This window comes from Pantherophis guttatus, chromosome 1 (assembly GCF_059756535.1).
Source record: "Pantherophis guttatus breed Tessera chromosome 1, ASM5975653v1, whole genome shotgun sequence".
Classification (NCBI taxonomy): Eukaryota; Metazoa; Chordata; class Lepidosauria; order Squamata; family Colubridae; genus Pantherophis; species Pantherophis guttatus.
Window position 1 is genome coordinate 320,632,277 of NC_142063.1, and position 23,274 is coordinate 320,655,550.

Sequence of the window (23,274 nt, forward strand, 5' to 3'; positions counted from 1 at the left end):
TAGGGTTCATAGGATTCATAGGACTAGGGGAGACATGATAGCAGTGTTCCAATATCTCAGGAGTTGCCACAAAGAAGAGGGAGTCAAACTATTCTGCAAAGCACCTGAGGGCAGGATAAGAAGCAATGGGTGGAAACTAATCAAGGAGAGAAGCAACTTAGAACTAAGGAGAAATTTCCTGACAGTTAGAACAATTAATCAATGGAACAACTTGCCTGCAGAAGTTGTGAATGCTCCAACACTGGAAGTTTTAAAGAAGAGATTGGATAACCATTTGTCTGAAATGATATAGGGTTTCCTGCCTGGGCAGGGGGTTGGACTAGAAGACCTCCAAGGTCCCTTCCAACTCTGTTATTCTATGGTAGAAGAAATGCTCCTGAATCATGCTCACGTGACTTGGGAAACTGTGAGGGTGACAGCTTTAAAGACTCGTCATAAATTTCCTTTTTCAGCACCGTTTTAATTATGAATGGTCACTGAACGAGTATATGAACTCACGGTACACAAGAATAGGCTCCATTGCAAGTTCTTGGCTATTTAACAAGAGCCTTTTTGTGGCTGGGACAGAACAGTAGCTCTCAAGATCTACGGCTGGAAGGCCCCAGGTTCAGCCCCAGGGTTTGTATCAGATGAGGGAGACTTAATTGCTCAGTAGCTATGTATATTAATTGGTTTTCTGTCTTTTGTTTTCTCTAGGAAAGTCCGTGGCGAAGCCAAGAAGTGCCGCAAAGTTTATGGCATCGAGCACCGAGACCAGTGGTGCACAGCCTGCCGGTGGAAAAAAGCATGCCAGAGATTTTTGGACTGAGAAGGATGTATTTGCATTCACACCCCTTTCTGGTGGGAAGGCTCAGCGGTCTCTCTCTCTCTTGCAGTTACCCAAGAGCAAAATAGCCAGATCTCTGTATTTTGGCCACATCCAGGGCTCTGTCGTCTTGGAAGCAATTCCTGGTGCTTTGGCAGAAATCTCGCGAGCCACGTGTTTATCCCAAGCTCTGTATAGTCTACGTCTGCCAGGTTTTCTAACGTTCAGTGTTTTGTGGGAAAGCTTTTTCTACACGATTTTTTCTTTTTTCTTTTTTTTTAAATGACAAATAACACAGCCTCCCTTACTATCTGTAAATAAGGAGGACAAAGGAAAAAAAAAAAGCTGATTGCTTGATCTATCTTACAGACTTGTTTCTAGGTGGGTCCAGGGACCAAAGAACTTTGATCTGTTCCCCGGTATAGGGTGAGGTTGGCTGTGTGGTTGGATCAATTACTGCAATATGGAGGAGAGAAGCAACTGTTTCACCTCCCCTGAAGTCACGTAACCATTTAGAGAGTGCAAAAGGAGGAACAGGAAGGGAACTATTAGCAGATGAGGACAGTTACTCTACTAATGGACACTCTGTTTCCCTGTTAATCCTCGGATGCCCGCACAGGAATTAGCCATTTGCATCCTTAATGAGCACTGCTTTTTATTTTGTTTTCTTTAGTTGCTGTTGGGAAGCAATCATTGCTTTAAATTGCAAGACCCAAATTCCAAATAACCCTGAAGTGGAAGGAACATAAACATAATCTGAATTTTCTTAGCAAGTGTAAACCCCAAAACAAATGCATTTTGTAAGGGTCTTAGAACTATTGACTGATGTAACTGGTGGTTTAAGATGCATCTTGAGCATCCACAATGCAACTTTTATTATCTGGATACCATAGTAACATCACAATCTCCCCATTTCCACTCTACTAGGTGGCAGGCAGTAAATTAAAGTTCTTCATACCGTATTTTTAAGCAAGAATCTGGGTCAGTCTTGGCTTTCCCAACAGTGGGAATGTTTTCTGGAGTATGAATTTGACTTGTGCATATCACATTTTTAGTGATACAGCTGGGATCCCCCTCCTTTACAATTGTGCATTCTTCTGTCTTTTTTAATTGGCTCCCCAAATCAAGCCTATCTTCCAGAGAAGAAATAGATGTGTAATTATTTCATTGGGTTTCCTATGAATGGTAACGTGTTTGGACACTTTCATTTCTCTTCTAATTATCGTAGGAGCCAACAGGTAATGAGCAAAGTAGCAAAGCACATAAAACCCCATGATTATGCTCTTCCTTCCTCTTCAGGGTCAGCCGACCTTATGCCAGCAGTCTAAACCTTTGAACACCAAGTGAAGCAGCATTCCAAGTTTTGCATATGAGAAAGCCTGAGCTGTTTTGTAGGGCATGCTGGTCCATGTTCAGTTTCTTGGAATGCCCATTTATTTTGCCCTGCCGCCCCATTCATTGTTTCCATCCCATCTTTCTGGCCACTGAGTGATCCTAGATCCATAGTCTATAGTCCCAGTCTCTCAGGATGTAGTTAGAAGAGAAAGAAATTGGAAATTGGGAGGAACACAGAGATATGCTGGAAATAGCACTTGAAGACAAGCCAACATTGTCTTAGAATTGATTGGGATTTGATGAGTACAATTTTCAAAGATACTTGAGTCATCTGAGGAAAAAATGAGCATTTTCCAAATTTGTTTGGGGGGATTGAAATAATAACCAATAATTCTATCATTATAAACTTGTATTTCCTTCATGATCTATTGGCCTCAAAAACCTGAAAAATTGTAATAATCTATCCCCCCACCAAATTTCTGACTAACTATTCTTGTTATAACTGAATTTGGGTTAAACTACAGTGAGAGACAGTGGAATTGGAAATGGTTGCCTGCTCTCCCAACATACTTGTTTTGCCTTGACGCTTAATGTTGGTTGTATCATCTACACAAGGAACTGTGTAAATCCAAAGTATGTTAGCCAAGCTGTACAATTATTCCTTTCAATTTTCTGTGATTAGCATGTATATGTTAGATTCATATAGACAGATTTCCTTGCAAATATTGTCTTTCTCTCTCTCTCCCTCCCTCCCTCCCTCCCTCTCTCCCTCCCTCTCTCTCTTTCTCTCTTTCTCTCTTTCTCTCTCTCTGGTTATCTGGTGGCATGAAGGTAGGCCAGGTAGGATCTCAGTAGGCTGGGGGAATACAGTCCAATAAACCAAGTATTAGATGGATGTTGCAATGGGTGGTAGTTAGCCATATGCCATCAACATAATAGGCAGGGCTGAACTTCTGAGGCAATTGGGTATTTTAAGGAGTATTATGGGTGCCTTGGCATCTGTTGGCCTAAGCCATGCATTTCTTTCCTTAAATTTCCCAAATCAGTTAAAATGGATCTGAATTTTTCAGCCCTGCCACGCAGGAGGGTGGGGGCTCTCAGGGCTGCAGATGATGTGTTGGAGGTGTGTGGAAGTTTACATTCAAAGTTGGCAAACTCAAAAATGCATGATCATAGGTGGTGCAATGCTGCTTCAGTGGCAAGCCTAATTAAATTTGATGGCTAGCTTCACCATGGAAGTCATTGTCATGCTATCAAAGAGCCATCAGTTTGGCTGATGGGGAAATCCGTTCCTCCATTTTGGAAGTCATGTGGCTTGGTTTGTTTTCATTTTGGAGATGTAAAATGGCAACACCAATAGTAATGATAATGGAAATGGAAAATGAGGTATATTGTTAGGTATTTACATTGTTTTGAAATTGGTTCTCTGCCTCTTTTCTCCCCTTCCCCGAAGCGTTTTGATAATCATGAGCCATAAACTAAAGAGATAAGCCTCTCTCTGTAAAATAGTAACTGAACTATATGTCTTGGAGAATTATAATTTCCTTATATAAAAATGTGAGCCCTTTTATCTTTCTTTGAGGGTACTTTAAGGGATGGGTGGAAGAGTTTGAAAAGGAATTATGTATATTTTTGGGGCTTGTTGATTGCTTTTTTTTTTTTTTTTTTTGTAATCTTGTGCATAATATTCACAGTATGTCAGATTTTATTTTTGTAGCCTGGACATCGGATAGATGCTTAACTGATCTTGTAATTAGTTACAAATTAATTTGTACAAATTGCAAATTAATTTTTTGAAAATTAAAATCAAACTCAGATTTATATAGTGCAAATTCTGAATAGGGAATTTGGGAATATTGACGTTCAGATAAGAGGTATTACAATTGAAGCTTCAGGTTTATAATCAAATGTGGGATTTTTAAAAATGCATTGCTTGGGTCACAATAGTCTGATTTCAGTGAAAATGTCTTGGAACTTAAAAAATGAGGAGCTTGGCTTTGAAAATCATGCCCCATGCCAAAATACACATCATTTGCAACTTCCAAGCTAGAGCCATTCATGTTTGGAGGTTTGGGGCAGTGCAATTGCTTTTTTTTTTTAATGGACTAAACTATAAAACATAAAACACTTGGGAGATCTGTTGGAGTCGATTCCTATAACTCCTCTTAATGAAAAGAGAAAATATTAAAAATACATAAATGGGCAAGGACTTTGAAATCGTTCACTTTAATGATAGCACTGCATTGCTCTGATTTTCTATGGCTATCTGAGGCCTAAAATATTTTTTAAAAGGGAGATTTTGGCTGTTTTCTGTGGCTGCCTTCCTTGAAGCTCTTCTTAGTAACTCTCTGGGTGGAGTGTCTTATAGACCAAAGCAATAATATGCAAAGCCAATCTGTTGCAGGTTGACGATCTCCAAATAATTCTTAGTGGGAACCTGTGAATTTCAAAGCCATTTCTCCTCAAATTCCAAGACAAGTAAGGCTCCAATTTGACATTGAAAATTGAGTATTTGAGAACTAGGCTTGATTAAAATTCAGTCCCCCAAAGTAACGTTAAAGTTTGAAAATCCCAACATTTTTAACTGCTCCTTCTGCTTTAGCCATCCTGGTATGGGTGGATCCTTGTATCAGAGTAAAATTGTTTCTTTTCTGATTTAGGAGTGGCATCTCTCAATTTCGTGTTGAATCAGGAGAGAGTACCGGTAGTCAACGAGTATCTTCAAATTGAGATTTAAAGATCAGTTTCTTCAGTGGCAAAAGTCTGGGTCTTATGCTTACAAAAAGCAAGGTTTTGGGGGGTGGGGCGGGGGGGGTAGCTGTTGTTAGACTGTGATTAAAAAGTTCTGGGGAGAAAAGGCCCTATAAAAGAATAAGCAGTGAAACACTGAAGCCTCTGGAACAATGTTTCTTATCCTTGGCTACTTTAAGATGTGTGAACTTCCAACTCCCAGAATTCCCTGACCAGCATTGGTAGGGAATTTTCTGGAATATAGGATATCCCTGTTATGCCATGGCAGATTCTTGGAATCAAAGTACTACTCCTTTTTACTATGGTGTCAAAGGAATATGTGCCATTTGCTGGTGAGGTTAGGAGAATAACCATCTCCAAAGCATGCAGTCAGTGCTGTTCTCTTTTTTGAACAAAAAGCCAGCCTTTCTCAAATGCCTCCCCCCCCCCCCCCAAATTTATAGCACTTAATTTTGGAGAGTGAAAAGAAAAGCTAGCTTTCCATGGGAATATATTTGTTACCAGTATTTTTTAAATAGGACATGTTTTTTCCCCTTTTCATTTTATTTTGTGACCTATGCGGTACAATTAGACTGGACAATGTATGTCAGTGATTTTCTCTCCCTCCCCCCTTATATTTCTGTTTTTTTAACCAAGAAATTTTGGAATATAATTCTCTTCCCTTCTTCACCTCAAATATAACCTGCCCACAGGAAGGGAAAGTTGGAAGGAAGCAATTTTAGGAAATTCTGCTTCCCAAATAATGGTGTTGTAAATGTTGTATTTGCAGTGACCATCTTGTCTTTTCCTTCAAAGGAAGAACCTAGTTTCTTGGGGCAGCCATTTTGCAAGGGCGGCCTGTATATGTCACTAGTCCACATTGTGAGTTGAAGAAACTGAGGTGCTCTGTCTTAAGTTCATTTCTGCCTGTTCTGCCCACAGGATTGTCTGTTTCCCAACCTTTGCTCTTTCTTGCAATAGGCCAAAGAGAGAATGAAAGAGATCCCGATCTGTATCTAAGCCACTACTTTTTATTCTTTTATGATTTTTTTTTTAAAAAAAATGCTTGCCATTTCATAAATGCAACTATTTTCCTGGCTTTGAAAATAGCAGAAGAAAAAAAAAAAGTGTTTTTGGTTATTTAGACCAGGGGTCTCCAACCTTGGCAACTTTAAGACTGGAGGACTTCAACTCCCAGAATTCCCCAGCCAGCTTTGCTTGCTCCTTTTCCCCATTTTTGTCCAGCCCACTCTTTCTGATTACTTGAAACAAGGCTAGTTTTTCTGTTGGATTTGCACGAAACCTGTGGGTAGTGAGTGGACACACACTCTGTCCTCCTAGGAACATAACTCACTTCCTGGGTCAATAGGATGCATCAGGACCCTACCAAGTGCAGCTTCCCAAAATAAGGTCACTAAGGTTTGTTTTTATTACTGAATTAAGAACATCAGTGTATTTCTGATGCCAGAGGATTTTAGCTTTAATATAGTAATCATTCCGTGGTCCTCTTGTCTTAATTAACGAGTGGTGCAGTCTTTAATTCTTCCATTTTGATTGTAGTTACTTTGGATTACACCAGCGTTTCTCAACCTTAAGCTGTGAGGATTTTAAGCATGCTGAGAGTTGAAGTCTACACAGTTTAAAAGATGCTGAGGTTAAAAAATGATGGATTACAGGATTGATTTCTAAATCTTATATCCATTTTTCAAAAATTAACTCAAAGATCTAAGATCTGCAAATACCACTGTGGACTGCGTTATTTTTTTTTAAGGGAAGGGGGAAAATTGTGACTTGTGCACACATATATAACCATTTTATTAGCGCTAACCGGGGCCTATTTCTTATTCATGCTGTGCACTGTGAACCCTTGATTTTGTTATTTCAAACAAAAGCCACCCATTTTATGTAGCAAAATCAGCATACTGGAAATACCACCAACCAGGTGTCCCATCTGCTGCGTCGGACTCCAGCTCCCGTAATTACTAATCAGCATGGAGACTGGGAATGATGGAAACCAAAACACCTCGATGAGGTTTAGATGTAGAACTCCAAAATTCAATTACAGTAATTTAATGTGTCCAATTTTTTTTTTATTAAATGTCTTTGCTTTCAAATAGGAGAAGTGGAATTGATTTCCAAATAAAAGGGCTATATGATTGCACAACGGTGTAGATATATATATATATGTGTACTGAGTGCAGATGTGCGTGTGCCATGCCTTGTTTAGGCATGTGAAGACATTTTGCCAGCTCATCCTCTGGGATCAACGTGCAATTCTAGGCAGATAGGATTCTCCCCTAAAACTGAATGCACACATTAACTGCAATGCAGGGTAGAGAACTAGGAAACTATTTGGGTCTTATCATTCTGCTTTTACATAGAGCAACACAAATTGAAGAGGGAACTAGCCTTCTTAGAAGATCAAGAATAAGCCTGTTAAAACCTCAGTTGTTAAGATCACCTTAAAGCCGTTACTCGGTTGGTTTTCTGAGCTTGAGATTGGTGAGCTTGGCTTTTTGAACTTCTTAAGCATGAGAGATTTTTTGGGGGAAAAAAGGAATGAAGGTAGGAGTGGCTGGATAGTTCTTGTAATCTGCAAACCGCTGCTCTTTTGATGGTGATATGCTATCAAGCCTAAGGGGAGGGGGAAATCTGTTGTATCGTGAATTGCTATCTAATTGGAGCTTTTCTTTTGATCGTCTTCCAAGTATTATTTTTTATTGTAAACAAAAAATGTGAAATGTAATTTTTACAACAGCAATATGAAATATATTTTATAATAAAAGGATATGGCCTGGTAGACGCCGGTTTCTGTGTTTTTTTTGCACCTTCTCGGGAGGGTGGGCGGGTAGGTAGGCCTACATAAAAGGTGAGTCTTCCACCTACTTTTCCAGAAGACTATTGACTCATAGTCCCAACTGGTCAGGATGTGTATGGAGACATAGAAAGTGGACTTTTAAATTAAACCAGGTTACTGGTACAACTATTACCCCAATAGCCAGACTGGACTATTCATGTGGAGCTGAGATGTCTGGCCAGATGTACTTCTTGAGATTCTATTATTTGAAGAAGTCTCTTGTTGAACAATTTTTCCTGTTAGAAAATTCTTACCGATACCTAACTAAATTCTACTTCATTGTCATTTAACACTCTGTTCAAAAGTTGAGGGATGATATCTCTCTCAACAATTGAGATAACTCCTAATGAGTGACGCTTTCCTCCCTCTGGCATTTTTCAAGTTAGACATTTCTTGATTAGTACACACGTATACTTGTATAACTGGGCAGAAGGTAAGAGTGTCTCAAAATGCATTTGTACTGGTGTAGATACAAAGGTCATCCAAGTAGGGAACTGGCGCCCCAAAGCTTCATATGATTCCTCTTAAAGCAGATAGATCTGTGTATACTTCAACCAAGGGACCTTCACAATAGCGCGCAAAGAACAGTCTCTAAGGTTATTTGTGATAAGCAGCTCCATAGCAGGAAGATATTGTAACAGGGAAGCTTGCAAACTAGAAAGCATCATTTTCTCTTTCAACAATGGTTGTTAATAATGGTACGTTTTGGTCCATCTAGTGTTTCTACTACAGGATGTTCCTTTTTATTACTCCAGTTAAACCACTAAGTTTGAGTGATCTTAAATCTTTCTGCCCCAAACTTCAAGAATGCCAGCATGGAATCAGTTAAGACATATTGTTTTATAGCACACCTCAAGCACTTGGCATACTTGGGTGTATGCATGTCTTTTTTTAATGAACTGAAGTAGTTGGGTAAGGTATGGCTAGGTGTGGCATTAATAGGAGATCTTCATGGAATTTCCTACTTCATTTTTAACTGCAATGAAATAATGGCTACACAAACATCATGTGCCAGGAGATGAAACACCTCTGGGCTGGCTTGTTAACTAGTTGGATAGCAGGCTCCTTGGGCTGCCCAAACGTTGGACAGAATTATGGGAAAGAAATTCATTGCTACAGTAGGTTGCCTGCCTACAGTTTAAAGAAACTAATCATGGTTAAATACCTAAGCAAAACAGGAATAAGGAAGCTGCCCACCTGTTCATGTTAATCAACCAGAATGGTTTAACAATTCAAGCAAATTTGTCCCCAGGATATTCCCTCCCCCCCAATTTTTTATTCCACGAATGTGATTTTGTGCAATCTCATTACGTCTTGAAAGTGCTAGACTGAGCATCAGTTTCTTAGACCAAAGTCAGTTTACTACTTTTATGCTTCTGTGGTAATCAAGCTGGACCAAGCAAAGCAGAACAAAAAAGGTGACCAAGTGGCTGTTCCTAGTATATTTTATTTATTTATTTATTTATTTATTTAAATTTCTATACCGCCCTACTCTCGAAGGACTCAGGGCGGTGAACAGCCAGAAGATAAAACACATAAATACAAAAATTTAAAATAGAATAAAAACAAATTAAATAATTTGTCTGAATTTAAAATACCCCATAATTTAAAAACAAATTAAAATTTACATTTAAAAAGGAGAGAGGATTTAGGCCAGGCCAGCTTGATGAAATAAAAGAGTCTTAAGTGCGCGACGGAAGGTGCGCAGATCCGGGATCCTCTGTATCTCCGGGGGGAGCTCGTTCCAGATCGTAGGTGCCCCCACAGAGAAAGCTCTCCCCCTAGGGGCCGCCAGTCGACATTGTTTGGCGGACGGCACCCGGAGGAGCCCCTCTCTATGGGAGCATACTGGCCGGTGGGAGGCTATTGGTGGTAGCAGGCGGTCCCGTAGATAACCAGGTCCTAAGCCATGGAGCGCTTTAAAGGTGATAACCAAAACCTTGAAGCGCACTTGGAAGACCACCGGGAGCCAGTGCAGCTCGCGCAAGAGAGGTGTTACATGGGAACTCCACGTCGTTCCCATAACCACCCGCGCAGCCGCACTCTGCGCCAGTTGGCGCCTCCGAGTGCACCTCAAGGGGAGCCCCATGTAGAGAGCGTTACAATAGTCCAGACGAGAGGTGACGAGGGCATGAGTGACTGTGCGTAGAGTACCGATCTAGAAAGGGACGCAACTGGCGGATCAAGCGAACCTGATGAAAAATCCTCCCGGTCACGGCCATCAAGTGCTCTTCTAAAGACAGCCGTGAATCCAGGAGGCCGCCCAAGTTGTGAGCCCTTTCCGTGGGGGCCAATGATTCCTATATAATTCCTAGCTGTACTATTTTCCTAAATCAATACACATCAAGATACCTTAAAACATTACATAAAGTATATTATTTAGACATAGTAAAACAGTTGTCAATTAATTTGTTTTAATGATCAGTTTTGAAACACAACTTTAAAAAATATACAAAAAACAGTTAAGAAAGAGATGTAAATCGAAGTGTAACAGCAGGGTTTTAATCTCTTGGTGATTCCATTTTTTAAAACAATGATTTAAATTATATTAAATTAACTAATCCGGAATGAAACAATCTCAAAAGAAACACTATCAATTTCCCAACTGTTCTGTTACATCTTAAGAAGTCACACAATTTCAGCAATACTGTTCAACAAGGAATCTAACCCTTCAGTTTGCTAATGCCTGTACTTTACATCTTGTATGAAATTTACGACTTTACAGGTATTGCATATTTTGACATCAGAGGTAGTCCTCATTTAGCAACTATTCAAAGTTATGACAGTGATGAAAAATTAACTTTGGGACCAGTCCTCAAATTTATGATCTCCACAGGTCTGTAAAGCAAAGGAAAGCTGATGTAAGGTCATAAGCAATCAACTCACTTACTGACCATTTATTTAATGACTGAGTTGCCGGTCTCAACTGTGATTGCTGAACAAGGACTATCTATATTTACTGAAAATAAGTACGTATTATGCAATTTAAAGTACCAATTTTTTTCCTCAAGATCTCTCCTATCTCAGAAACCCTTTTTTGCATTTTCCTTGCAGGCCTTGCATATCCTTCTCTTAATTGCCGGTGTCCGCCCTTCTCAACTCAGGACAGACCTTGATCAGAAATATTCAGTCCGATTTCAATGATCTGCATTTCTATTTTGACCTTTTATTGGCTTACAGCACAATTCTATGCAAACCTACTCAGAGATTAAGTCCCATTATATAGCTTATCTCCAGGAATGTTATTAAAAATTCCTAGTAATCAATTACAGACATTTAAAGCTTTAATGTATTAAATCTTTCCCCTTTGCTTGGAATTGCATCTGGATGCTTTTTTCAGTGGTGGTATTCACTTACCTTTGCTACCAGTTCACAAATGTGAGCGCGCATGCGCAGAGCGTCAAAAACGGGACCTGATGATGTCCGGGCGGGTGGGCGGGCGGAGCCTCCCACCGCCATCGGTTCGCCCGAACCGGTTAGAACCGGCAGAATACCACCATTGGTTTTTTCCATTCTGTAGGTTATTAGACTAATTTCATTCTCTTCTCATAAAAGCTATGACTGGCACTGTTGGGGGAATGGTTTATTTTAGTCCACACAATTATTTTATGTGAATTTAGATGATTGCTCTGAAAGTGTTCAAACATTTCTAACAGGTATATACTCTGTCTACCTTTTGTTCAGAATGAACGTTCTTTGCAAGCAATATAAAATTTAATTAGTCATACTTTTCAATTTAAACGATGCGTTAGAATTACAAATCTATTTCTAATCTACATTTGAATGACCATAGTAGAGGTTTCTTAACAGAATGAGTACCAACAAAATAACTTTTTCATATGGCTACCTTCAAAAATACAATTAAGTTTACACAGGTTGGTGAAAAGTCCAAGTTAAATACTTTGAAATAATGCTTGTTCTCTGAAGATCTTTCTGTGCATATAAATATGACTTCTTCTCTGCATAGGTTTACTTCTGCTTGATAAAACAAAAGCTTTTCCTACTGTACTCTATCGTCTCTCCCTGGTGTGTATCCTCTGATGTAAAGTTAGGCTTGTGTTTCGACTGAAGCTCTTCCCACACTCTAAGCATTTATAGGGCTTCTCCCCCGTGTGAATCCTTCTATGTGAAACAAGATCTGTGCTCTGTCCGAAGTACTTCCCGCACTCCGAGCATGGATATGGTTTCTCTCCTGTGTGGATTCTATGATGCCTAACCAGGCTGGACTGAGTGGTAAAACTCAGGCCACAGTCTGAGCAGCTGTATGTCTTTTCCCCAGTGTGAATCCGCTTATGTTTCACAAGGCTTGAATGGTCCCGGAAGCTCAGGCCACAATCCAAGCAGCTGAACGGTCTCTCTCCGGTGTGTGTCCTTTGATGTGAAGAAAGGCTTGTGCTCCGACTAAAGTTCTTCCCACACTCCGGGCATTTGTACGGCTTCTCTCCTGTGTGGCTTCTCTCGTGCTTAATAAAGCTTGACTGATCAGAGAAGCTCTTGTTGCAGTCTAAGCAGCTGTACGGTCTCTCCCCGGTGTGGATCCTCTGATGCAAAGTCAGGCTTGTGCTTCGGCTGAAGCTTTTCCCGCACTCTAAGCATTTATAGGGCTTCTCCCCTGTGTGAGTCCTTCTATGTGAAGCAAGGTCTGTGCTCTGACCGAAGTATTTCCCGCATTCCGTGCACCGATATGGTTTCTCTCCTGTATGGATTCTCTGGTGTCGAACTAAGCTTGACTGAGTGCTAACGCTCAAGCCACAGTCTGAGCAACGGTAGGGTTTTTCCCCAGTGTGAATCCGCTTGTGTTTAATAAGGCCTGAATGGTCCCGGAAGCTCAGGCCACAATCCAAGCAGCTGAACGGTCTCTCCCCGGTGTGTGTCCTTTGATGTGAAGAAAGGCTGGTGCTTGAATTGAAGCTCTTCCCACACTCCAAGCATTTATATGGCTTCTCCCCTCTGCGAATTCTCTGATGCGAAGGGGGGTTTGAGCTGTGACTGAAGCCCTTTCCACACTCCAAACATTTATAGAGGTTCTTGTCTTCCAGAAATGCTTGACCATCAGCAAGGTTTTGGTTCCAATTCACACTCTTCCCAAATTTGAAGTTTTGATTTGACTGTGTATGGATTAACTGGTGAATATACAGACAATTGTTGCATCTCTTATCTGTTTGGCTGCTAGGCTGAACTGGGGTTTCACTGAAACTTCTACCTTGAGAAGTAATAGATTTATCACCTCTTTTCTCCACAAAACCTCCGTCTTCTCCCATTGGTCTACTTTGATTCCAAAAATTTTCTTTTAGTTCCTCAGATTGTTTCCCATCTTTCTCACTCTTCCATCCATTATCCACTGGAATAAACAGAAATCCAACAAAATTTCTAAGTAGGACCTCTAGACATTGTGTTATATATCTACTTAGTTTCTTGGGGCCACCATTTTCCCCCAATAGTTAATTAGTCCTGTAGGTCCTTCCTAGGTAATCTGCTACAGGGTTTATTACTCTTTCCATTAGGATTCTGACTTACAGCAACAGCAATGACTCTTTTCTGCAACATGCTTAATAATCAGCTAGAACCTAAGTATTTCATATCTCATTAGCAGTGATTTTGGCAGCACACTGCTGCTTTAATTGGGTCAACAACTGCTATTTTAGGAAAATACTTTTTCATGAAATACCTGATATCTTATGAGTCCTTGTGTTAGTCAAATACTGGTAAGCTTTATTGTATTACTAACCCCATCCCTTTTGACAAGAAAGCAACAGTAGGAGAAGTTTCATCACTATAGCTATAATGGGAATGAGCTTGGGAGACAGGAAGAAGAGTGCAACCTAGATAGTAGCCTGATAAAATTTGTGTCTGAAGGAGGTGTGGCGGGGTGAAATCCAGCAGGTTCTGACAGGTTTTGGAGAACCGGTAGTGGAAATTTTGAGCAGTTTGGAGAACCATCAAATACCACCTCTGGCTGGCCCCAGAGTGGGGAGGGAATGGGGATTTTGCAGTATCCTTCCCCTGGACTGGGTTAGGAATGGAGATTTTGCAGTATCCTTCCCCTGCCATGCCCACCAAGCCACACCACGCCCACAGAACCGATAGTAAAAAAAATTGGATTTCACCACTGAGGTGTGGTGAAAGCATTTCAGAAGGGATCTTCTCTAGTTTTTGGGAGAGTAAAAGTGAAGAAAGGAAAGAGGTACTTTTAGTCTTTCAAGATTCTGTTAATCTGACCTTACAGTAGAATTAATAATCATAGTACTACTTCATAACAGAACTATCTCAAAGGGCTAACAATAGCCAATTAATGTTGGAGAGACATGTCTCTGGGTTGCCAGATCTTGGAATAAACAAGATGGGTTTTTCAGTTGTTTTTCTCTCTCTACTGCAAATAGTTATTTAATCAAAACAATGTCTAGATTTAGGCATGCGCACAATTCATTGGGTCAAGTTAGCTTTAATTCTGTGCATAACTCGTTTGAGGATGAATTTTATTGAGTATTAGCTAACTGCGTCAATTGACCTCTATTGTGTTACAACATGCTAATATTTAATCATCCTTTCCACTAACCAAGTTAAATCAGTTGGGATCAAACAGCTCTCCTCACTGTCATTGATGTGTCGGAAGTGCTGAGGCGCTTCCGGGTTGAAAGGTTTAGCTAGTGACATCATTGTTGCCTGGGGAAATAGCTGGGGCCTCCTTTCATGGCCTCATTAATGAGCCCACCAAAGTAGTACCTATTTATCTACACGCATTTGCACACTTTCAAACTGCTAGGTCGGAGCTGGAGCGAATCATGGGAGCTCACACAGCAGCATTTGGGTCTCGAATGTGGGCTTGCAAATTGTCAACCCAATATTCCAACCACGTGAGCTACTGTGCTTGGTTAGCTCTCCTAAAAGCATCAAAAATTAAGGCTACCAATTTGGTTCTTTGAAAATCCAGATGATTCTAGATGTGTCATGCCCCTGTCGGAGTCTGAATCTGCGGGGGAAGATGAGCTGGAACAAGAGCCAACAGAAATTGAGAGGGTGGCTCCATTGGTCTTGGAGGAAACTGGGGAAGGGCAGAGTCAGTCCGGGCAAGGCTTTTCAGGATCAGAAAGGCTTGCAGACAGGGAGGAGCAGCTGAAGAGCAAGACCACCCCCTCCTGATCCTAGAGCATGGAGAGAAGAGAGAAGATGAGAACAACACAGACTGAGCTGGCTACGAGGGAGGAGAGTGCTCTGCCCCCCTTCACAAGGCACACCTGGGGATTGAGATGTAAGGAGGTGCTGGTGGGAGGGGCATTTGTCTGGAACAAGCGTTGAATCTGTGGAGCCTTGTGTGCACTTGCTGATGCCTATAGATTACTGTGCTCTGTCTTGTGGAGCTTGCCCTGTTTGCCTGCTTCACAGGACTTCTTGCTCTGGTTACAGTTTGGCTAACCTGGCTTACTGGACTGCTGGCCCTGGTTACTGTTTGGCTAACCTGGCTTACTGGACTACTCGCAGCCAGAGGCTGCTGAAGTTGCGTGTGAGAGCTTTGCTCTAGGACTTGTAGTAAACATGGGGACATTTGGGGGCAAAGTTGGAGCAATAAAGGGGACCTGTTCTCTGGCTGGCTGTGTTGCTTTCATGCCACGCCCCGGGTCTTCACAAGATGGCAGCAAACAGACTTCTAACTTTGCTATCATGCGTGGTGGTCTGAAGCTTTGCATCCCATGTCTGGTAAATTCACCAAAATGCCACAAATTAGGGATCTCACTGAATTTCGGTGTTTTGATTTGTACCATTTAAGCAAGTGCTATTTAGGTACTGGCAGTAGCTTTTATGTCCATGTTGGTGACCTTTATGCTGTGCCATACTTTTTTTTTTCATTTTCTCTGAGAGTAAATCCAGATCATTGGATGTAATTCATAGTACTAATGGGCACTTTGGAAGTTTAATATGGTCTGCAGCCTCGATAGTTTTGGGACAGGCTACTCCCAGCAGTACCAGTCAAACCTAAATGGAAAGATTCTCTTGGAATCCCTACTCCAAAGAGAGCAACCATTAAGCACAAAACCAAGCCTTTCTCCTCCTGCCCCACTACTATGGACTAACATTCCCGCTATGATTAGCCCAGCACCAACCGTCTTGCAGTTTAACAAAGCTATTAAGACTAAGCCAGCCAAGAAACTGCTTAAGACCGACTTAAGAAATGAGACCCCCCCGCCCAAAAATGCCCCCCCCCCAATTTCTTGATCTGTTTTCTAGGAATGCTGTTTCTGGGCATAATGCAAATAGAATTACTATGGTTATATTTGGTTACTGTATTTTATAATCCATTTACTGAAATGGAATTATGCTGCATGAAGCCAGTTGCAACTGAACCAGCCCAGAAATTGCATAATATGTAAGTACACAGTAGCTTATTCAACAAATCATGATGAAAATAAGATGTGGCTTAGTGTTAAGATGAACAAAAATGAGCAAAGCTCATAAGATATACCCATAGTCCTTACCAGTGTCAATTCTCAACTGGACGCTAGTTCCACAAGGAGCTGGGCTCCCTTCTCTGCAGGGAATGGCTTTATTTGCTTTCTCTCCTGGGACGTTTTTTGCTCTTTCTTGGCTTGCTAAGGTCTTTGACCACTCCCAGTTCTGGAAACCACAAGCTTCTCCTTTACAGGCTGACTTGCCATGTAATTCCATTGGTTTTGAATCTTCTGATATACGTCTCTCCTCGCTGATTCTGATTAAATGTTCCTGGCCTGTTGAAGTAATTAAAAAGAAACCCCCAATTTGTTCCCCAAATGAGAAAATATGCAACTTCAAAATTATTTTCTATATGTATGTGGAAATGGAATGAAGTGGAAGAATCACCTTTCAGATCTCAGAAGGCATTTAGCTGTCTCATGCATATGTCAGATTAAGAATCCAAACTTTTGAGCATAATTTTTCTCTCTCTTCCATATACTGAACTTTACCCGAGTACAGTATACCAGATAAAAGGGGAAAAAAACCAATTATATGCTTTCCCACACTGTGTTGCCTCTAGTCATTAGGAAAAATCATAACTGCTTCTAAACCCAAAATAAAAAAAATAAAAAAATTATCAAGCATTCTAAGATAAAGACTTATGCAATTGTGAAGGAGGTGAAAGAATCCCCAGGTGCATAAGAAAATATATTTATCGAGCCCGAATGAGTTTCAAAAATAATGGTGTTCAATAAACCTACGTTGCATATCTGGGTTTTTTCTCCTCCTTCCTTTCACTGCAATTAGGCCTTTCACCTTTCCTTCCTTTTTCATATCCCAAAGACCTTAAATAAAAATAAGTTCCAAAAGAAATTAAGTGGAGGTTGTAAATTTAGATCATGTAGGTGGCCTAGGTAGTCTGCTTTTAAAAGATCAAATAACACTCATTAAATCTTGGGAAAATTATTTTGTCTACCCATTTCCATTTAGTGATCGAAGAGTGTGGATACTGTAAGCATACATCACCCTTTCTGTTCTCTGAAGGAAGGAGTCCTAGCTGAACATAAAGAAATTTAGATACAGAAAAGGGCATTCTTCATTACCCAAGAAGCAGACATCTACTGTTTCATCTGCCCTTTTGGTTACAGCACACAGAAGTCTCCTTTCCATGTTAGTTGGAGCTTTGTCTTGCTAGAAGTTTGAAGTTTCTTTTCCAGTAGTAGGAATGAATCCTTTCAAGATAAAACAAAAAAGCTGAAAGGGGATAAAAAAATTAAAAGATCCAATTCTGTTTAGTAGTCCCGTTAGCACATGCTAAGAGCAGGGGTCTCCAACCTTGGCAACTTTAAGACTTGTGGACTTCAACTCCCAGAGTTTCTCAGCCAGCTGGGGAGGTTGGAGACCCCTGTGCTAGAGGAACATCAGGACTGAATTATTTGAATGTATGTATTAAATTTATTGAGGCTTTTTGATGGAAACTAGCTATACATAGTTCGCGGTAACCTTGCATGCAGTTGACTCAAGAAGACGGACGAGGAACTTTCTGTCCTTTGGTCTACAAAAATGACCTCTTATGGCTAGACTGACCCTATAAAAGTGATATCCAATTCCACAAATTAATGCAAACAGAAAGCTCTTTTATGCTTTCTTTTGATGTCAATGTTGGTTATCAACCCTGATTTTCAATGTTGTTGGACTTAGTGGCCCAAATATTTCTTTCCTTCTCTGTATAAGGTGTATAACGTTATGACTTAAGTTTTCCAAATGTAAGAAAAAAAAAACTAAATTCATTTAAACTTGGTCTTTTTGTAAGGTGGAAATAAAGTAGAGCAGGAATTCTTATAGAATTTCAATACAAATCCAATAAAATTAATTTTATTGATCTAAAAGCAAAAAAACCAGTAATACATTATCACTTGAAATAAATGAGAGTTTACAATCCCTGATGGTTTCAGACTCTAGCTGTCTTCTCTTTCTCCTACTGTTTTATTACTTATGTCCATGTTCTTCCATCCTTGGAGTGGCTCTTTTATAAAATAAAATAGAGCAAAACCTCCTATGACAGATCTTACCATGATAAAACTACAGCATGTAACACACAAAATATGATTTTCTCTTCTGAAAGTTACAGTATTTTTCGAACTATAAGATGCACCAGTCTATACCACACACCAAGATTTTGAAGAGGTAAGTAAGGAAAAAATGTTTTTGCCCTCTTCCAGCCCCCAGGAGCACTATGCAGGCCTCCCAAAGCCTCTGTGCATCCGGTTTTTGCGAAAAATGGGCCATTTTTTTGCAAAAATGGGATGAGCGGGGCGGGGCATTGGGAGGCCAAAAATGCTGTACTTGATTTTTAAGACACATCAATATTTCCACCCTCTTTTAGGGGGGGAAAGTGTGTCTTATACTCCAAAAAATACAGTACATAATCAACAAATTATGTCACATGTAATGTGATGAATTAACAGAAGTTGTCAAAATTTTCAGCTATACATATATATCTTAGTTAGGTTATTTCAAAATCCTTATTCTTTCCTCTGTTTCTTTTACAATGTTTTGTTTTGTTGTTTTTCTGTTTTGCATGTTACTTTTTATGATGAAACAGATAAATAATATACAATGAATTTATATATAACAGCAATATTACCGTATTGAAATTTGAATTTTTCCAGCTTCTTCTAGAGAAACTACAGTCCTTTTCTGCCACAGTTGTTAAGCGAATCCAGCTTCCCCCATTGACGTTGCTTGTCAGAAGATGGCTGGGAAGGTTCAAATGGTGATCAGATAGCCCTGGTACAGTGCAACATCATAACTATTTGCCAGTTGCCAATAATTGTGATCACATGACGATGAGGATAGTGCAATAGTCATAAGTGCGAAAACGAGAAGTGGTCATAAGTCACTTTTTTCAGTGCCATTGTAACTTTAAACAGACTAACTGTATATCATAAATTAACCTAACAGCAGGTTTGCCCACTACGATAAACTACAAAATCTAAGAGATTAATTCTGCCCAAGCTTATTATGTTTTACAAATGCACCTGCCAAATCTTTAATTAAACGGGATGTATTCCCAAACAGGTTAGATCTAGGACTTGTGCCCAATTGACTTTAAGAAACAGAAGCCTCTAATTACTGCATATACAAGCATATTGCAGGCTTCCTTATCCCTGCCATCAGTACAAAAAGCATGGTAAACTGTGAGAACTGAAGTCCTCCAAAAATGGGAGTCCTGATCTGTGCAAGAGTCTTTGTGTGTAGGGCTATCACTAGAGATGTCCACCCTCAATATCTAAGTGGAAGGGGAAACAATACTATCCCTTGTATGTTTTGTGCAAAGCAGAACTATTAAGCAATACTTAACAACTGGGGTCTTAATTCTTTGTATAACAGCATGTAAACAGCAGCTCACTTCTTCCCACAACAATTTTCTTTACAGTCCATTTTGGTCCAATTACATACAAATTATGCATGCATTAAAGTGTGTAAGTCTATTATTTTTGAAATAATTATGTTTGTTATTAATTAAACCTTCCCTTTTCTCTCCAAAAAGGGAATAAGGGTTTTCACTTGCTTTGCAAGACCTTAATAAAGATTATTGAACAAATATACATATATCTAATATTCTCTAAAATGCACTGAAGTAGAAGTAAATTCAAATCCTCAGGGAGTCCTCAGGGAGAAGGGCGGTATACAAATTCAAAATTCAAATTCAAATATATTAACATTTAACATTAACATTTATGTTTATGTATCAAAAAATTAGATATCAGAAATTCAGTTATCATTGTGGCAACATCTGCAGAACAATAATTACTTGCATTTTTAATATTTACTAATATTTAATGCTACAATAATCCCACCTGCAATTACTGATGTAGTATTATTTTTGGAAAAAAATAAAGAACTGGTAACATTAGAATAATACAAGCATGGATGCAGTTTGAAAAATGAGCAGATGATGATAAATTCCTTGCAGCAGAAGCAATCAAAGCAATGTTTTTTTAAAAAATAAAATAAAAAGCAAACAAATAAAAAAAACCCTGCTGAACTGTCTCATCTGTCAAAGTGCTCATACAGTAAAGAGGTTTTTGGGGTGGGTCAGAAAGCAGAGATTCTGAAGCCAAAGTTGGAATCCATAAAACTTCATATAGGGAAAGGAATTATTTCAAGCTAAACCATGTGAGGCTTTAATGACTAAGATCAACATTAAATGGAATCTGGAAATAAATACGCAATTAATGGTACTGGCGAAGAATATGCATAACATGACTCAAATCCTTCATTTCTCTCTCCACATCTCCCCTCATGCATACACACCCACACCCTGCAGCCTGTTTCAACCGCTGTCTGTACAATCTCAAGGTATACTTTATAATAATTTAGCCTGGCCATAACCCCACACATCATGGGAGCTAGGTCAATTTTACCTACAGAAGATTGCAGCCACCCAACTAGTGAAAGCTAAGCCACCAACCCAGAATCACTTTAAGCTTTATGGGGAAAAGCCTCCAGTATAAGAATTATATTGCAAACTTCCTTCCTTCCTGAGCTGCAGATTTTGTTCCCTGCCACCTGCCTGGACTTAGGCTTCAATTGGCGTGCCCCCCCACCCCCGCGACCCTTTCTTGTCTTTCAACCGCATCCCTCTGATAAAGACCAAGATAAAAGAGGTCGACCTGTTGGTGATCGACCTCCTGGTAATCTCCTGGCAGATTTTCAGCTAAGCTTTCTCTGTAGTTTCCCTCTCTCCAGGTGTTTAATAAAGCCCATGGGGAGGGCAGCTTCAGAGAGAGACTACAAGACCCACACTAGTCACCAGGTATCGCAAAGGTCCCCTTTCCCACTATTAGACGCGCAGAGGAAGGAAAACTGGTCCTTTCTTACGAGCTGGAGCTACGGGGGATGAGAAGGAGAGGCAGCTGGTCTTCGTGCCCTTCCGATCTGCTTCTCAGCCTCTTTTGGGTTTCCTCTTGGTGGGGGGGGGGAAATCCCGCCCTCAACATTCACCCAGGTCTGTCCAAGCCCTTTTCTCCCACCTTCCAGCTTGTAAAATCCAAGAGAACCTCCCGCCCCCCCCCTCCAAAACCTCCCCTGGGGCTCTCAGGAAATCTCGCTTGCATTTTCAAACACCAGCTTCCGGGGCGGGTCTAACCAAGAAAGAGCCAATAGGAGAGAGAGCGAGCGAGCGAGCTAGAGAGAGAGAGGGGGGGGGACGGGCGGGGCGGGAATGGAGCTGCTTTGCTCATTTGCCTAGGTAGGAAATGGTCGGGTTGGTATCAAGAAAGTCGTTCTACATCTTTTCGGAACAGAGCTTTGATATAATAATATTATTATATAATATAAATAATATAAAGCGTGATTGTGTGAATGGCATATATTGATACAAATAACATAAAAATCAACTGCATAATCACACAAATTATGCAAATAAACTAAATTATGTCCATTGTTCGCACTGCTTTAGAACAAACCGACTTTCTATAGTTTGGGTCAATTGTTCAATTTTTGGTCATTTTTAACAAAATTTTATCTATTCTATTTTGCCATAACACTTAATTTCTAACCTTAAATCACTTATTCAACTAATACCATCTTTAAAAAAAAATTAACACATATTTACTTAATCAAAAGAATTACCCTTCTATTAACCCACCTTAAATTTTAATTCTATTAATAACTCATAATACATTTCAATACAGTTCAAACATATTTATATTTCATTATACTCATTAAATCCTTATTACTTTATCAAATTTAAATCTTATCTTTAATCTTAAAAATATAGCAATATAGATGTAATTTGTATGTTTGGGAAAAAAATAAAAACTGCAAAAAAAAAGTTCTAGAACAGGGGTCTCCAACCTTAGCAACTTTAAGGTGGCTCAGTGGCTAAGACACTGAGCTTGTCGATCAGAAATGTCGGCATTTCGGCTGCTAAAATCCCTAGAAGAGGAGATCGTGCACAAAGCGCGCGCACAAAGAGAACCGGTAGTAAAGCCAGTTAGAACCCACCCTGCATCCCACCCTCCCAACATAGTTAAGATGGTCCTCCCTCTCTTCAAAATAAGTAGACAATAATTACAGAGTTCGCGCTGTATCAAACTCAAGTAATATGTCTGAATGCACAAAAAATGCAAAATGTTTTTTGAAAGTATTTATGCAAAACACAACCTTGATTTTAGATACTGTAGTAGGAGAGTTGGTGGGGATAGGATTAGGGTGTCAGGCACTGGTGGGATTCAAATTTTTTTACTACCGGTTCTGTGGGTGTGGCTTGGTGGGTGTGGCATGGCTTGGTGGGCGTGGCTTGGGCATGGCAGGGGAAGGATACTGTAAGATCTCCATTTCCACCCAACTCCAGGGGAAGGTTACTGCAAAATCCCCATTTCCTCCCGATCAGCTGGGGGTTCTCCAGAACTGGTCAGAACCTGCTGAAACCCACCTCTGGTGTCAGGTTACAACAACCTGCTTGCAAGGTAGACCTGTGCTTGTACTATTACTGTGGAATTTCTCAGGCTTGGCAACGTTAAGATGTGTGAACTTCAACACCTGCAATTCCTCAGTCAGCTGGGTAGGGAATTCTGGGAGTTGACCTCCACGCATCTTAAAATTGCCAAGCTTGAGAAATACTGGGTTAGAGTGTAAACAATTTGCAACCCAGTGAGCTAACCACTAGGTATCCATCCCATAGAAATGGGAGATAGTAAGCAGTCTATTTGTTCTGTATTTCCATTTAGTAACAAAGAAGAAGAAGAGAGAAGAGATTTGGCTGTGCACACATTACATGGAAACTCCTTGTAATTTTGGTCACCAATCCTGGAAATGGGAGGTGAGAATTTATGATTCTGCACTTGTAGGGAGCTGAACAAGCATGCTGGCTGAGATGATGCCAAGCTCATATTTAAAGTTGCCAAGGGTGAGAAACACTGTACAATGTTATTGCAGTGCACCATGATTGGAAAAAGAATGTAGAGCAATGATCCATGGTTTGAACTGCAGGGTGAGGGGAAGCACAGAAACTCAGCCAAATGAGGAAGACCAGTCAAAGAATGGATTGGAACTATTTTTATTGAAACAGCTTCAATGACAGAATCTTGTATATCTGAATGTGTTTCCT

General features: G+C 40.1%; 2 protein-coding genes across 9 annotated transcripts in view; one reads left to right on the forward strand and one right to left on the reverse strand.

Annotated features, from left to right (window-relative positions):
* Window positions 1-7,670, forward strand: part of ZNF395 (zinc finger protein 395) — a 46,917-nt gene extending 39,247 nt beyond the window's left edge. For all 4 annotated transcript variants that reach the window (XM_034421260.3, XM_034421259.3, XM_034421261.3 and 1 more), the window contains exon 10: window positions 697-7,670. In XM_034421260.3, the coding sequence (XP_034277151.1) occupies window positions 697-808 (112 nt within the window). In that variant the 3' untranslated portion in view covers window positions 809-7,670. The remainder of the gene's footprint in view (window positions 1-696) is intronic.
* Window positions 7,671-10,124: 2,454 nt separating this feature from the next.
* LOC117667693 (uncharacterized) lies at window positions 10,125-21,306 on the reverse strand. 5 transcript variants are annotated; one of them, XM_034421257.3, is made up of 5 exons: window positions 21,042-21,306; window positions 18,802-18,944; window positions 17,258-17,386; window positions 16,199-16,447; window positions 10,125-13,068 (listed from the first exon to the last, which is right to left on the reverse strand). In XM_034421257.3, the coding sequence occupies exons 3-5, from the start codon at window positions 17,322-17,324 to the stop codon at window positions 11,738-11,740; spliced, it is 1,647 nt and encodes a 548-aa protein (XP_034277148.2). In that variant the 5' UTR covers window positions 17,325-17,386; window positions 18,802-18,944; window positions 21,042-21,306; the 3' UTR covers window positions 10,125-11,737. The 5 variants fall into 5 exon arrangements, with proteins under 5 accessions (XP_034277148.2, XP_034277145.2, XP_034277149.2 ...); XM_034421254.3 differs by having other exon boundaries at window positions 18,802-18,966; XM_034421258.3 differs by having other exon boundaries at window positions 18,802-18,913; window positions 21,042-21,289.
* Between the last annotated feature and the right edge of the window lie 1,968 nt (window positions 21,307-23,274).

Bases quoted from the DNA above. Each gene is read 5' to 3' on its own strand.
- LOC117667693 (XM_034421257.3), bottom strand. From the start codon at position 17,324: ATGGAAAGGAGACTTCTGTGTGCTGTAACCAAAAGGGCAGATGAAACA. The intron at 16,448-17,257 runs GTAATGAAGAAT...TTACTTCAACAG, and splicing joins AGTAGATGTCTGCTTCTTGG to GCCAGGAACATTTAATCAGA. The intron at 13,069-16,198 runs GTAAGGACTATG...TGTTTATTCCAG, and splicing joins CCAGTTGAGAATTGACACTG to TGGATAATGGATGGAAGAGT.